The 16,756-nt window shown below is 37.7% G+C and overlaps 2 protein-coding genes across 6 annotated transcripts in view; both read left to right on the top strand.

Moving 5' to 3' along the window:
* The window catches only part of rarga (retinoic acid receptor gamma a), a 68,275-nt gene extending 57,051 nt beyond the window's left edge, over window positions 1–11,224 (top strand). For all 4 annotated transcript variants that reach the window (XM_048177189.1, XM_048177188.1, XM_048177190.1 and 1 more), the window contains 7 exons: window positions 585–733; window positions 2,531–2,672; window positions 5,722–5,885; window positions 6,705–6,881; window positions 6,984–7,188; window positions 7,352–7,510; window positions 9,092–11,224. In XM_048177189.1, coding sequence (XP_048033146.1) covers window positions 585–733; window positions 2,531–2,672; window positions 5,722–5,885; window positions 6,705–6,881; window positions 6,984–7,188; window positions 7,352–7,510; window positions 9,092–9,447 — 1,352 coding nt within the window. In that variant the 3' untranslated portion in view covers window positions 9,448–11,224. The remainder of the gene's footprint in view (window positions 1–584; window positions 734–2,530; window positions 2,673–5,721; window positions 5,886–6,704; window positions 6,882–6,983; window positions 7,189–7,351; window positions 7,511–9,091) is intronic.
* A 1,992-nt stretch (window positions 11,225–13,216) lies between these two features.
* Window positions 13,217–16,756, top strand: part of hoxc11a (homeobox C11a) — a 92,635-nt gene continuing 89,095 nt past the window's right edge. The window contains exons 1-3 of one of the 2 annotated variants that reach the window (XR_007183069.1): window positions 13,217–13,414; window positions 13,536–13,627; window positions 14,989–15,063. The gene's annotated coding sequence lies outside the window, so the exon portion shown is untranslated. The remainder of the gene's footprint in view (window positions 13,415–13,535; window positions 13,628–14,988; window positions 15,064–16,756) is intronic. The other variant, XR_007183068.1, reaches the window with a different exon arrangement.

Raw genomic sequence — 16,756 nt, forward strand, 5'->3', positions numbered from 1 at the left:
AGTGAGACATGAGACACTCGTCCCATGTCAGTCGGCCATCCCACATGCAAGACCCCAAGCGCAGGGTGGAGTTTTGCCCCCAGGCTATGTGACTGAGATGAGCTACCTGTCTTATCGGCTCCGCTTATCTGTCTGCTAGTGTTAAACTGTGTTTTCTTTTCTCTCCAGTGTCAATCACCACAGCCTAATCCCCTAAAATCCTGACCCCCTAAGGACGGGGTGGGCTGGGGGGTGGAGCTTGAGGGAGATGAAATCTACAATCTACATGACTTTTACCTAGTTGGCAGATGCTTCTCATACAATAACAGATTTAAAAAGCAGCGATGGGTAGCGTCTTGTGTGTTACTGCTCGGGGGCATCATGAAAAAGGTTTAGCGAGGAATCATGATGGTTTTCAAAGCACTCATGGGTCTTTGAAATCGGATACGGTTTAAAAGGTTCATGGGAGAATCTTTTCTTCTCTCCATGTGGCGTTTAATATCTCCCTCTCATTAAATCCTCCTGTGTTGTGTAAATAGTGTGAAGTGATGTGATTAGGTGAAGCGTCTGATGTTTTCTTTTCTCTCCTGTTGATCTTTCTTCAGCGGTGGAGACCCAGAGCACCAGTTCGGAGGAGATGGTGCCCAGCTCCCCTTCTCCACCACCTCCGCCTCGTGTTTACAAGCCCTGCTTCGTCTGCCAGGACAAGTCTTCTGGGTACCACTATGGTGTCAGTTCTTGCGAGGGCTGCAAGGTAAACAGCAGAACTCCCATCGCCCGTGGCCTGGTGAATCTTGTTTTTCATGAGTCTGTTAGACACTTTGCCTTGATGTTTGGCAAAAGTGTGAAAAGTATAGAGAAGCATGGAGGTTTAGCTCTCGCACATTAAAAATACTTGAATGCCAAAAAGTATTTTCGCATCTGTCAAAAGCAAGAAACTAAGACCGATTGAGGAACTTGTAGTGCAAGGAGCAAAAATGTTTATGAAAACATACAAAATGTCACGTGAAAAGGAAACAGTTGTGCAATATCAGCATAATGTGAACTGTAATGTGATGTAATGTGAACAGTATGTTAAAGCAATGAGAGGCAATGCAATAGAGTAATTTTACTATGTTTAAATGATACACTATGTGCTGTACCAATTACCACTGTGGTAAAATACAGCTATGGTAAAGGATTATTTCATTTAATTGTAATAAAATAATGTATTCAAAAAAGTTTCTCAAGACCTATCTAAGTTGAAAAACTTTTGACTTGACATGATATCTTAAAAATGTGACCTTCATGGCACAAAAACACAAAGAAACATACAAAACCACTTTAACGGAAGCAATAGCATATTCTTTATGAACAAGCCTAGTTAGTTTCATTAACCCAATTGTAATCCGTTTGCACAAGTAATGATACAATTTGGCATAATATCAATATTATATTTATTCAGTTATTCAAAAAATGAAAATGATCCCATGATTTACTCGCCCTCAAGCCATCCTAGGTGTATATTTGTTCTTCTTTCAGCCGAACACAATCAGAGTTATATTAAAAAATATCCTGCCTCTTCTAAGTTTTATAATGGGAGTGAATGGGGACCGAGATTTTGAAGCATCCATCCATCATAAAAGTAATCCATACGGCTCCAGGGGGTTAATAAAGGCCTTCTGAAGTGAAACGATTGGTTTTTGTAAGAAAATATCCATATTTAAAACTTTTCTAAACTATAATTACTGGCTTCTGGTAACGGCCGTACGCAAGTCTACTTCTGACAGAAGAGTGACCTTTGACCTGATGTGTGACATAGGATGTAGGAGTAGTGTAAGCTTAGGTAAGAGTAGACGCCTCTAGCGGTTCAAACGAATAGGGCTGGCCAACAAACTCAAGCTCCTCTTCTCTTATATCAAAATCCTTTGACATTTCTCTTTAAATTTTTTGTTTTAGATTTCTAATTTGTGACAGCTGTTTTATTTTGCTCTATCTTCTGCTTTTCTGTGTTCGTCAATACATCATGCATCAGGTCAGAGGTCACTCTTCCATACTAGAACTAAACTCACGTATGCCGGAAGCCAGTTATTATAGTTTATAAAGTTTTAAATATAGATTTTTCTTACAAAAACCCATGGTTTCACTTCAGAAGGCCTTTATTAACCCCCTGGAGGCGTATGAATTACTTTATGATGGATGGATGCACTTTTTTGGCTTCAATATCTCAAGTCCCATTCACTACCATTATAAAGCTTAGAAGAGCCAGGATATTCTTTAATATAACTTTAATATATAGAAAGAAGATAGTCATATACACCTAAGATGGCTTGACGGTGAGTAAATCATGGGATCATTTTTGGGCAAACTAACCCTTTAATGTGTGGTCACACCGTTTTATCACTTTGAACATGACTTGTCAGGTTTTTGACCATTTATATAACAAAAAGTACCAGATCAGCAACTTTGAACAATATACCGACAGCTTGTATAAGATAGGAGGGGGGAAGGTGGCTGACATACTCTTCAGCTGACCCACTAACTCTATCTCTCTCTTGGATGTCTGTCGTAGGGTTTCTTCCGTCGCAGTATTCAGAAGAACATGGTGTACACCTGCCACCGTGACAAGAACTGCCAGATAAACAAGGTCACACGCAACCGTTGCCAGTACTGTCGGCTGCAGAAGTGCTTCGAGGTTGGCATGTCCAAGGAAGGTGAGGGTTCAGGCCTCTGCCAGGCACGTGAGCTTATTGGTTTTCGGCCAAGACCCACATACACAAACACAAATATAGAGATGGGAAATGAGACAGACGGGGACACGCTGATATAGGCTAGAAGCTGTGAAACAGACATACAACCCAGAGACACACAGACAAATTTAGAGTCGTGAGACTTGAGACCGGGAACACGGGCATAAACACACTGTAGACGACTGTAAACTGCCAGTCGAGACACTTGAAGACAAATAAAAGCTCAAACACAAACAAATACAGCTGGTTATCATAGAGGTTAGAGCTCACTATGAATGTTCACTTCACAAATGGGTTTCGTGTCTGCAGTTTCACCCACATCAATCCATCAATGGTAGGTGTGATTTCTTTGGTAGCCTTTCCTCTAGTCACTTTATTACTTGGCACTAACAGATTTGTGTTGTAACGAAGACAATAGTCCGAGGTTGAAAGACCGAGTCTGGGGCATGCGTTTGTTCATTTGCCAGGGTCACGGCGATGATGTCACGGGGAGAGTGGCACATTGGCCCTCTATGTGTCCGCTGGGACATGTATGTGTGCGTTTATATGTATGGGATGTGTGTAGGGGCCGGGATCACATTGTGCTTTTGCTATTACTGGATATCCTGAGAGGAAGGAAAGAATGGGAGGGGGGAGGGGCGAGAGAAAGAGGGGAGGGGGTTTTGGGTTGGCAGGGCTGCTCTCCCTTGGGTCAAACTCACCAAAACACCCACGGTGTCCGATCTGAGGTCAGTTTCCATGTATTAGTGATTACGTTTAGGATTCGGCATCCTAATCAGGAGAGATGCGATAACACAACTAGTGATAAATGCGAAGTTAAACTGAGTTTGTTTTAACAGGTGACAATCGACAAGATGAATCTTACAAAACCTTTCCAGAACGTCACCTCAATATCAATAGAAAAAAAAGAAATTATATTTAAACCTATACAATGAAATTATATTTTTGGTAAATATACAGCTATGGAAAAAATTAAGAGACCACTTAACATTGATTTCTGAACTTGGAGTGGTCTCTTAATTTTTTCCATAGCTGTATAAGGCTATTTTTAGTGGCATTTTTATGACAGTAAAGCACATTTTCATTGCAATTATGTATTTTATATGTTTATTTTATTTACAGTCGTGGTCAGAGTTATTGGTATCCTTGGTAAATATGATCAAAGAAGGCTGTGAAAATAAATCTGCGTTGTTTATCTTTTTGATCTTTCATTCAAAAATGTCACAAAAATCAATCGAACCTTTCATTAAAGTAAAAATTAAAGTGGGGGAAAATCACATTATGAAATAAATATTTTTCTATAATACACAATGGCCACAATTATTGGTACCCCTAAAAAAAGTCTTATGAGTAAATTATCTCTGAAGTATATTCCCATTCATATTTATGATTTTTTTTTTTTTTTTTTTTTTGCACACCAGGGTGACTAGGAACATGAAATTGTCCAGCCATGGATAATTTCATGGTTTTGACTTCCTGATATAAATGAGGAAACACAAAGGCCAAATTCCCTTAACCATCCATCACAATGAGTAAAACTACAGAATATAGTTTTGATGTGAAACAAAAGATTGCTGAGCTTCACAAAGTAGAAATGACTGTAAGAAAATAGCTAAAGCATTGAAAATTTCCACCATCAGGGCAACTATTAAAAAGTTCCAATCAACAGGAAACATTATGAATCTCACTGGAAGGGACTTGTGTCTATATTGTCTTAATGCATGGCGAGGAGGATAGTTAGAGTGGCCAAAGACTCTCCAAGGATCACAGCTGGAGAATTGTAGAAATTAGTTATGTCTCAGGATCAGAAAACCTCAAAAAAAAAACAAAAAAAAAAAAACAGCACCATCACCAAATTTTGTTTGGGAGGGTTTCAAGAAAAATCCTCTGCTCTCATCCAAAAACAAACTCCAGCATATTCAGTTGTCAGACACTACTGGAACTTCAAACAGATGAAAAAAAAAAAAAATGTTTTTTGGCAGCAAACCTACAAGATGGGTTTAATTGCGCAAAGGGATAAAAAGTCCCCCATGCCCACGGTTAAATATAATTCTGGTTCATTAATATTGTGGGACAATATTTTTTTTTTTTGCTGGAGGTCCTGGACATCTTGTTCAGATACATGTTATCATGGATTCTATGAAATACCAACAGATAAAAAAATCAAAACCTGACTCTGCTAGAAATCTTATAATGGGCAGTGGTTAGATCTTCCATCAGGACAGTGATCGAATACAAACATCAAAATCAACACAAAAATGGGTTACTGAGCACAAAATGAAGCTTCTGCCATGGTCGTCCCCATCCCCTGACCTGAACACTATAGAAAATGAGTGTGGTGAATTGAAGAGGAGAGGCGCCAACATGGAGCTGGGAATTTGAAGGGTCTGGAGAGGTTCTGTATAGAGGAATGGTGTCTGATCTCTTGTCAGGTGTTCTCCAAATCCATCAGGCATTATAGGAGAATCAGAGCTGTTATCTTGGCGAATAAAAGTTTAAAAGGATTAACAATGCAGATTAATTTTCACAGACTTCTTTGTTAATATTTACCAAGGGTACCAATAATTCTGACCACGACTGTATGTCATGGTGGTATTTGTTTTATTTGTTTAATTTATAATCATTTAAATACATGATTTAAAAAAGTCATAAAACTTAAAAATGAGAGGCATAATAGAATATAGAATAAAAAATTTAATATGCTTTTATTTTATTTTTTGTGGTGAAATGTGACTTGGACATGTTTTCGTTAGTCATTTTTGGGTTAGCAAAACCAAAAAAAAAAAAAAAAAATTCTTGTTCCTTATTATTGTATATTAAGCAATTTGTTGCATTGTGCCTGGTTAGACATTCGGAGGAATTAAACCTGAAATCATCTGATGTTTTTCTGGCACATCACTTTGTAAAGTTTCACTAGGTTGCACATCCAAGTACTAAGATCATAGTTTGGCAGTTTGTGAGTGAACCTGACTCACTGTAGAAATATTAAGCGGCCTCTCTTTGTGACTTTCAGCTGTGCGCAATGATCGAAATAAGAAGAAGAAGGATGTGAAGGATGAGGTCGTTCCACCAGAGAGCTACGAGCTGAGTGGGGAACTGGAGGAGCTGGTCAACAAAGTGAGCAAAGCACATCAAGAGACCTTCCCTTCACTCTGCCAGCTGGGAAAATACACCACAGTGAGTGTTTTCTGAAAATGAGCGAATCTGTCAGCAATGGAATGTGGAATTTATTTATAGTGGTGTAAACTGACCATGTCAGATGTAGCGTGATAAACATGTTCCATTATCGAAAACATAATTTAAAGGAACAGTGCACCCAAAAGATAAATATTGTCATTTACTCAATGTTGTTCCAAACTTTTTCTGTGAAATTCTTTCTGAAGGATTTCACAGAAAAATGAAAGTAAATGAGCACTTGGGCCATCAAGCTCCAAAATGACAAAAAAGAACCATAAAAGTAGTCCTTGAATTCCAAGTATTCTAAAGTTCTAAAGTGTGAGGAACAGATGGAAATTCACTTTTTTTGTACATTCTGCAGAATTTCCATTGAATAAAGAGTCATATAGGTTTATATAGGAGTATATGATTCATTTTTGATTAAAGTCGGCATGAAATGGAAGTTGAGATAGTCTTTTCTTCCTTATTGTGACATATATTTGAGTGTAATGGCTTCCTGAACAAGAAAAAGTGTAGGGTGGCAACTTGATTTTGTACATGATTTTGAATTGTTAGATTATTGTGGTTTGCTATTGCCGTGATGTCATGTGAGTGACAGGTTGTCCCGCCCTCGCGGCAGTAAACACATCATCAAATAAGAGAAGAAATGTCGCTGCAAGAGGGAGGGGCAGTTATTTTGGTTAAAGATTACAAGGGCATATGAGAAAAAAAAAAAATGATGTACTGCAGTATTCTGTTAAAAATAAGAATTGTCAATTTTCTTCAAAACAGATATTCATGCATGAATATATTTACCTCCTCTCTTTTTCTCTTCATCAGAACTCAAGCTCAGACCACCGGGTTCAGTTGGACTTGGGCCTATGGGACAAATTCAGTGAGCTTTCAACCAAGTGCATCATTAAAATTGTGGAATTTGCCAAACGCCTTCCGGGCTTCACCACCCTCACCATCGCAGATCAGATCACCCTCCTTAAATCAGCTTGCTTGGACATTCTAGTATGTGTTCCCTCCGTTAAGAAACTCACCGCGATGCAGACCATGCATCTACTGTATCACATCTGCATAATTCTTTACCTCATATATGTCTGTCTCTTGTAGATGCTGCGAATCTGTACACGATACACACCGGAGCAGGACACAATGACCTTTTCAGACGGACTGACCCTTAACCGGACTCAGATGCATAATGCTGGCTTCGGCCCGCTCACTGACCTGGTGTTTGCCTTCGCTGGTCAGCTTCTGCCCCTAGAGATGGATGACACTGAGACTGGCCTCCTCAGCGCCATCTGTCTAATTTGTGGAGGTATTACGCAATGCAATTTGGCTGCAGCACTGATGCCATCTAGTTGAAGCAACAGGAAAAGTGTACACATTATAACATAAATTTAGCTAGTATTCAGAATTGGTTTTAACCACCCAAAAAATTGGAGGAACTTCTATACTGATATTAATCTCTTTCTCTGTAGACCGAATGGATCTTGAGGAGCCCGAGCGTGTAGATCGTCTGCAGGAGCCCCTGTTGGAGGCTCTGAAGATCTATGCACGCCGCCGCCGACCCAACAAACCCTACATGTTCCCTCGGATGTTGATGAAGATCACAGATCTACGTGGCATCAGCACCAAGGGTCAGTTTACTAGCCAAAAAAATAGATGGAAAACTCCATAGCTTTACTATTCTGGTTGATTTGCAAGATGTAAATCTTAATGAAAATCAAAGGCTTCTAAATTAAATAGTGAACTTACGGCCTATTCATACCAAGAGCAACAATATCGGCAGTGGTTTTGCACCCCAATGGTATTCACACAGAGGGCAAGGCAAATTTGTATGAGTCTCTGAGAAAAGTTTGCATACTTAAAAGCAAAATACACTTTGTCAGACTCATTCACATGCTTCAATGCAAAATACAGCCCATCAGACAATACAAGATTTGACTTGCTTAAATGCAAAATTGCAAAACTCATTTGACAATAGAGATGACAGAATACTCATGGTTGAATGGCAAATACACTGCTAAAAGTAACAGATTGTCACTCGCATGGAATGGAACAATGGAAGTAAAATAGTATCCATACAAAATCTATATGTACATAGTTGGTTAGTTTTTTGTTTTAAAGTATTTTATGGCAAAGACTATAGAATAACACAAGACGCGTCACTCTTATTGTTATGAATGGGAGAAAGTGCAACGCGCAATGTGGTTGAATAAGTCCCGCCTTCTAAATAATAGCCAATCGCCAATTGGTAAAGTCATCGCGTCACTGCAGCGGCCATTAGAAGCTCCGGTTCCTATAGAAACAGTCAGAAACACCCTTCCTATAGAGAAGCGAACTTGGGACTGCACATTAGCTTGATTCAGCCTGAAAAATAGTTTTTTGTCATGATTTGTGCGATTAGAAACTAAATTTATGAGACAGTTGTTGTCAGATTTCATTGGTGATTTCAAATATGAAATTTAATCGAAAGCTTGGCAAACAGCTTTGGAGAATTTGATGTTTCCCCATTCAAAGAGATAGGAGCTGCACTTGCATGCCTGAGAGGCGTTTCAAAGATGGCCACCGAGTAAAATGACTTGTCTTAAAGGGACTTTGTTTATAGTCACCAAAAAATACAGTAAAAACAGTAATATTGTGAAATATTTTTATAATTTCAAATAACTGTTTTCTATCTGAATATATTTTAAAATGTAATTTATTCCTGTGATAGCAAAGCTGAAATGTCAGCAGCCATTACTCCAGTCTTCAGTCACATGATCCTTCAGAAATTATTCTAATATGCTGATTTGGCGCTCAAGAAACATTTCTTATTATTATCAGTGTTGAAAATAGTTGTGTTGCTTAATATTTTTGTGAGAACCTGAATAAAAAGCATTTATTTGAAATAGAAATCTTTTTTAGGATTATAAATGGCTTTACTGTCACTTTTTATCAATTTAATGCATCCTTGCTGAATAAATGTATTAATTTCTTTTGAAGTCACCCATATGTCAATATCATAGCGCAAACAATAAAAATCAACTTACATTGTGGGGAAAAAGTTAGTTTTTGCACATTTTTGCACCTTAAAGGGTTCACAGTAAATCAACCAAAAAAATGTTATGAAAATCAGTTTGAATAGGCTTTCACTCTCTGCTTTATGCACTTGTTACCTTATTTCTTATTATTATGTAGATGAAACCATCCTGACCTGAACTGTTTGTGTACAACAGGAGCAGAAAGGGCCATAACCCTGAAGATGGAGATCCCAGGCCCCATGCCTCCTCTCATCCGAGAGATGCTGGAAAATCCAGAGGCCTTCGAGGATCAGGCTGAGTCCACAGAGAAGAAGCCGGAGCCCGAACAACCCGCTCCTCCACCCGCCCTGCTCACTATGAAGAAAGAGCAGGAGGACGAGGACGACAGCTGGGCCACAGAGAACGGCAGCGAGCCTTCACCGGAGGAGGAGGACGACGACGACGACGACGGGGAGGAGGAGAGGGGTACAGACAGTGACGGAGAGGCCTGGGCCGGCCAGGAACCTAACGTGGATGTGTCCAGGAAGAGCCACGGAGGAAGAGCTCAATGAGGAAGCTTTCTTCTTCCAGGGCAAACGCAGAGCCTTACCTGTACAGAAACTCATAACTCAGGCCACTCGGTCAACGATGAGAGACATCAGTGAGTCGATTTGAGAAAACTCACATAAAAAACCTCTTCTCAGGACCTCTCCCACAGAACGAGAGGGAAGGCGAAAGACAAAACAACTGGCTTTTCAGACTAAATAACTGCCGCTTTTATAAAACGTGTTTGTTCGCTTTGAAAAGGAGAAGCCAAATGGACTTATACCATTAACAGCTGACTTTCAACGGGTTCAAAACAAGTTCTTTCGAAAGAAAATACAGGATGAAAACTGAAAATGCTCATCCTTTTTCTGTTGTTGTTGTTGTTGTTGTTGATGATGCTTTCGAATATCATTTTGACTTTTTCAGCCTTGAGATAGTTTGTTCTCTTTACATTTTATGAATAAGCCCATACATATCTATATATACCTTCATATATTTTTTTTTTTGTCCTGTATTCTATCTTCTTAGTTATGTTTTGTTTGGATAGCTTTCCTGGGCAGACTTACAGAAAGATAATCGGATTGCTATAACTGGCAGACCTCTGCTGAGTCTTTATCCAGCTGCTTGGTTGGGTTCTTGGGCACTTTGGCTCAGCATTAGATGTCATTGATAATCAGTTCAGTGGCTGGGTATCTCCCGTCGAATGATCCGTGTTTTTAGGGGAATGCCATTACGTATCGGCTTTCATTGCGTCATATGATTCGCTGCCAATTGAATGGTGTGTCTGTGCCAAAGTTTGCAGCTTGTAGGGTTCAGCTCCTGTCAGGGAGCCCATTTCCAAACCGAAACACCCACATGTCCATTACATTCAAGTCTCTGCATCATGCACATGATGTCATACTGGACCGGTTTCACTCAATGCTGCACGTGTCATCACGGGATTTGACCTCATCTGCCTAGACAATAATTCAGGATTACTACACAAATGCATCTGGATGATTTTCTGAATCTCATGTATCATGACGAAATGCAGGAATGCATACCTGTACTAACACAAACACACACACACACACACACACACACTTGAAAAGCATGCTTGTTATACTACATATATTCAGAACTCTTGAATATAAAAAAGAAAGAACATGAAATTCAGACTCAGGGCATCTCTGTAAGGACCAAACGCTTGCTGTCTGGCGACAGCCTTGAAACAGGCAATATTTATGTGTTAGGTTATAGAAATCACCATGAACTGAATTAATTCTGTGTATTTTACACAGTCATTGGAGAACTTTCATCTTCATCTTAGAAATAGATTTGGTGGGTTTTTCTTTTTCTAATTTTATCTAATATTTTAGTCCATTTTATTGCCAAAAACACACAGTATGCAATTTGGTGGTCGTGTGCCACTGAACATTAAAAGGTATCAGTCTCAGTCAAGCAATACGACTATGACCAGAACTCAGCTGTGTGTGTGTGTGTGTGTGCGCGTGTGTGTTTGTGTGTTGAATGTGAGGATGGCTGCACTCAATAAGCTGTAGTGTAGTACATTGTTAAATGAATGTCATCACGCTGGTGCTGTCAGAGAATGTGTGAGCTGTCATACTGACCTCTTCTCCTTCAGAGTTGCGCCACAGCCACACGTATAGCAAGCGGAATGTTGAGATTAACTCTTTGTCATATTTTTCGTTCTCTCAACCTTGGCTAATGTATTGTCAGTCCTTTGTTCGTGTTCAAAAAATTGTTATATAAAAAGCCATATAAACAATAAGAGGCACAATAAACTTTTTTTGAGAAACTCTCTCTCGCTCTCCTTGTCATTCATTTCCAGTACTTTATATAATTTAGTATATACTGGAGTAATAGTTCAGCAAAAAATTTAAATTCTGTCATCATTTACTGACTTTCATTTTGAAAACATGGGCTTTTACTACCATTGACCTATGTGAATATCACAAAGATATTTGACTCCAAAATCAAAATGATAGGGCCTGTGATTCTCATTCATGTAATATATTTTTTACATGTAATACAAAGATTTTAATTAGCTTCAATTTATGCCAATTGTATTACAAAATATTACCATGATGTATAATGAGCTACAATTTATTATTTGCGTGTCCATCCAATCATTGAAAATCCTTTTACCTAAATGTATATTTACTTATATCTAAATGTATATTTCAAATTTGTATTCACGAGAGTATGTAAATACACACCTACATTTAATGTTTAAAAAAGTCTTACTAGTGTGTGTAAATACACATTTTAAACACAAAAGTTTTAAGAGGATTCAACTTAATTTTTTAATTTTTGGACAATGTAAAGGCCCTTTCACACCAAAAGTGAAATGAATAAGCTTCAGGCTAATCACAAATGTGATGTTTATCTAAAGTCATTTTTGCTTATTAATATAGTTGAATTGGATCAACGAAAGTCAGAAGCAAAGACATTGGTTAATAAAGTGAGATTAAATACATAAAGTACATTTGTTTAATTTAATACATTTAATTGATATTAATTAATATGAGATTTCATTTCACTGTTTTTATTCATTTTGAGGAATACTGACTGTTTTTGTGCAAGTGAGAGGAGTAATTGCTCACATTTAGTCTAGAACTACAATAACCGTCACAAAATGCCTCTGCACATACGATTTCTCTCAACATGGCAACAGGAGAGCTGTCAGTCAATGAAAAATGGGAAAGCAAAGTAACTTGGGTTACTTATTTGAAAAAGTAACTCAGATATTTTGTTGTAAATTTAAAAGTAATGCGTTACTTTACTAGTTACTTGAAAAAGTAATCTGATTACATAACTCAAGTTTAATTGTAATGCATTACGCCCAACACTGGTGATTGTCAGGAGTAAATGAACAAGCTTCTTTCATTTGGAACTGCATATATTATATAAATTAATATCACAATGCAAAATTGATTTTATGTAAGCAAAATGTGTGGTGAAATGAAATCAAGACATTTATCTGAGGGGTCTGAAATTTACCCATAGCGATCCATTAAAGGATTAGTTCACTTTCAAATTAAAATTCCCTGATAATGTACTCACCCCCATGTCATCCAAGATGTTCATGTCTTTCTTTCTTCAGTCGAAAATAAATTAAGGTTTTTGATGAAAACATTCCAGGATTTTTCTCCATATAGTGGACTTCAATGGAGCCCAAACAGTTGAAGACAAAATTACAAAGTGTCAAAATTACAGTTTACAGCGATCCCAGAAGAGGAATAAGGGTCTTATCTAGAGAAACCATTGCTCATTTTCTAAAAAATAAATAAAAATTTTATACATTTTAACCATAAATGCTCATCTTGAACTAGCTCTCTTCTTCTTCTCTATTTGAATTCCAGCAGTGTAGACACTGCTAAGTGTATTACTGCCCTCCACAGGTCAAAGTTTGAACTAAATTGTCATATACAATATGCTAGTGCAAATATATAACAATTAGTTCAAACTTTGACCTGTGGAGGGCACTAATACACTTAGCAGTGTCTACACTGCTGGAATTCAAATAGAGAAGAAGAAGAAGAAGAGAGCTAGTTCAAGATGAGCATTTATGGTTAAAACGTATATAATTTTTTTTTTTTTTAGAAAATGAGTGATGGTTTCTCTAGATAAGACCCTTATTCCTCGTCTGGGATTGTGTAGAACGCTTTGAAGCTGCAGTGAAACTGTAATTTTGACCTTCAACCGTTTGGGCTCCATTGAAGTCCACTAAAAGGAGAATAATCCTGGAATGTTTTCATCAAAAACCTTAATTTCTTTTCCACTGAAGAAAGAAAGACATGAACATCTTGGATGACATGGGGGTGAGTAAATGATCAGGAATTTTTAATTTGAAAGTGAACTAATCCTTTAATGACGTCAATCAGCTACGCGTCATCATGTCAAGTTTGAATAATATGAAAGCGGGAAGTAGAAGATCCTGAAAGCTGCAGCCGAGGGAAGTTTTTACCGTGAATAACGACTCAAATTTCGGTCTGTACTTCACACAGTAGTGTAATATAGCTTTAGAAGGTTTGAAATACAATGGCCTTATCGTATGGAGTATATTTATTATATTTTAAATGTTTTTTTTGTCCTTTTTCAAACTTGACAGGCCCCGCGGCCACGCTGTTCTATGGAGGTAAAAAGAAAAAAATCTTATTTTGTGTTCTCCAGAAAGTTATACTCGTCTTGAACGACACGAGGGTGAGTAAATGATGACAGAATTTTAGCTGACAATATTCAAAGTGTAACACGATGAAACATCCAAAATCCGCAAGCAGTTAATTCATCCAACAGAGGGCGCTCGTGCACCACAATATTGCTCTAATGACCCTGCTGGCTGGAGAACTGTAATTTATCAAACGCTAACCACACAAACACTACTGAGACCAAAACTAATGGATCCTGCCAGTGTGCCCTCATTTGTCTGCATGTGTCATACAGTAATTATCGGAGGACAAAGAAACATCCTTGCATTACTCATACAGGAGCATTAAAGGCTTAGACATAAGACAGCATGGGCTGATGGATATTATGAAAATTTAGTTTCATTAAGAAGAAAGAATTTAATCTTTTAGGTAATTAAATACGTGATAATTAAAAAGAAATACATAACATGTTAAATATGATATTAAATAATTTTGAATGAGTGAATAATATGAAAATAATGTAGCCTTTTTACCAGCTCAAGAGATTATGGTTAGCATATTTAATGTTTATTTATTTATTATGTTTCATATTAAAATACCAAGCAAAATTAGAATGTATTCAGGTGTATCTGTTAATGTTTTCTGTGATTACTTGAATGATGGGGATCATAGACATATGACCACACCCTTTAAGCATGCTTTCATATTCTCAAAACCCATAAAAGGCAAGTTCATATGGATGAATGCATTCATGTATTTGATTTAATGCACACACACACACACAGTACTTGAAGGATTCAGACCTGGCCACTTTATTTGTAAAGAGCACACGGGGGCTCACAATATACAAATCTATTTATTCATAGCTCAAGGGTATTGTAGTAAACAGGGCTATGGTACTCTTAATTAAAAGATTACTATAATTAAGTTTCATTAAAAAGATCAATAAACTAGGGCTAAGATTAAAAAGAAGGCCCATGCATTATACACTGGTTTACAAGGACCCCATATATTCAATCCCAATGAGATGTTGCCATGGGAACACAAGGCAGATAGGCTGAGGTGATGGATTTAAAGAGGCAGGACATGTTTTTCTGTCCATGGCAAACATGCTCTGCTTCCTGTGGTGTTCAGTGCATAGTGCTGAAAGTAATGAGAGTTAAATGAAGGAGAAAAGAGCAATAATGAAAGGAGAAAGCAACGTCTAGGCTGCAGTTGTTCAAATTACAAAAACAACAAAAGAGGCACATGTGGAGAGATGTTCATTCATTAATTCTGATTAACGCTATTTAAATGGTTATCAAAGAAACTGATTTTTTTTTAATGGAGTTGTGCATGCCTTGGCAAAACCTGCTGCCATGGCTTTTGCAAAGATGAATTATGGTCGATTGTTGCCCCCTTTTGTCTCCCCTATAGACATTAAGTAGCCCCACCCCTTTTCAGCGCTGCGCTCGTTGCTCGGTTTGTATTTTCATTTTCCACAGCTTGAAGGTAAGATCTTAAGGATTTATGAATGAACCACTCGTTTTAAAATCTTCCCAGTCTGCTGACATTTGTTATGACATCCATTTCAAAAACAACAACAAAAAAAGTGAAAGCGACGTGAAGGCCAATTATAGTAACCCATCCTCAGAATTTGTCCTCTGCATTTAACCCATTCAAGCTAGTGCACATACATACGTTTTTGATGTGGTGCCCGGGGAGCGATTGGGGCGCTCGAGCACCTCAGTCATTTCCTGCCGGTACTGAGAATCGAACCTGCAACCTTCGGGTTACCAGTATGACTCAGTTATGGCTGATAAAAACTGAATTGATGTAGATCTACAAAATCATTCTGTAGTAATTGTGAGATGTGCTAATTGTAAATGTCCTAATAATAAGAAAGTACATAGAAAATATTAGAAGTGAAGCATACATTTTGAGAAAAAGTCACAATTACACAATTTTACCATGTGCTTTATATATTTCGCTCAATATATTATAACAGTGACAACAACACAGACTTATTTAAAACCATCAAAGCTGCAAAAATGTGTCTGGGACAAATTGCATTGTGAAAACAATCAATGGCATACATTAAGCAATGTCAGTTTTGTGTTTGCAGTTTGAGGATCTAGGCAGTCACAGTAGGTGGTTGTGAGGGTGTTGCTTTGCAGTTGCTAATTTACTCAGAATAGTTTTTAGCACGTCGCTAAGGACATCTGGCCGGTTGCTATGTCTATATGATATACTCACTTTTTTTCCCCTTTCCTCTTTGTTTTATTCTTCCCTGGTAAAAATTGTAAATCCAATCACCAGAAAAGTAATAGCACACCTCTACTCTAACAGCTTGATTTGAGGTACCATTCATGTCCATGGCACAAACAGGCAGAATGTTTAATTATATTATTAATAATGCATCAAATTTACTTAAAGGGATAGTTCACCCATCATTTTCTCACCCTCAATTTGTTCCAAACCTGTATGAATTTCTTTCTTCTGCTGAACACAAAAGAATATATTTTGAAGAATGCCGGTAACCAAACAGTTGATGGTCCCCATCGACAGCCATAGTATATATACAAAAAAAAAAAAAAAAAAAAAATACAATGGAAGTCAATGGGGTCCCAACAACTGTTTGGTTACCGACATTCTTCAAAATATCTTCTTTTGTGTTCAGCAGAAGAAAGAAAGGTTTCGAACAAACTGAGGGTGAGAAAATGACAATTTTCATTTTTGGGTGAACTATCCCTTTAAAAAAATTAAGATGCAACACAAAATAAATTAAGAAAGAGAGCGAGGAATAAAAGCGTTCAGACAAAAAAAGAAGGAAACGGCTCAAAAAATGTATTGGGATGTAAAAGAAAAGAATGACTCCAATATCTTGCCCAGCAAGAGGAGACAATACAGTCTGCACTGGTTTAATGCCACTCAATCAACTCATAATAAAATGCAAAATGACCCATAATATTTTTTTTCCCTTTCTAAAGTTAGAGAAAAGATTCTGGCTGTAGGTGTTCTGGAGAAGGAGAGAGACATATAGGGGAGATTATATGTGTATATATTCTCTGCAGGAAACCAGGGCAGTGGCTAACTAAAAGACATGAAAAGGCAGAAAAAAAGGAAAAAGAGATAGAGAGGGAAGGAAGGCAGGTAGAATGTTGTAATGCCAGGGTGCAGTGCTGTGGCCCCAGGCTCTTCATAT

The sequence above is a fragment of the Megalobrama amblycephala genome, linkage group LG24, assembly GCF_018812025.1.
Source record: "Megalobrama amblycephala isolate DHTTF-2021 linkage group LG24, ASM1881202v1, whole genome shotgun sequence".
Classification (NCBI taxonomy): Eukaryota; Metazoa; Chordata; class Actinopteri; order Cypriniformes; family Xenocyprididae; genus Megalobrama; species Megalobrama amblycephala.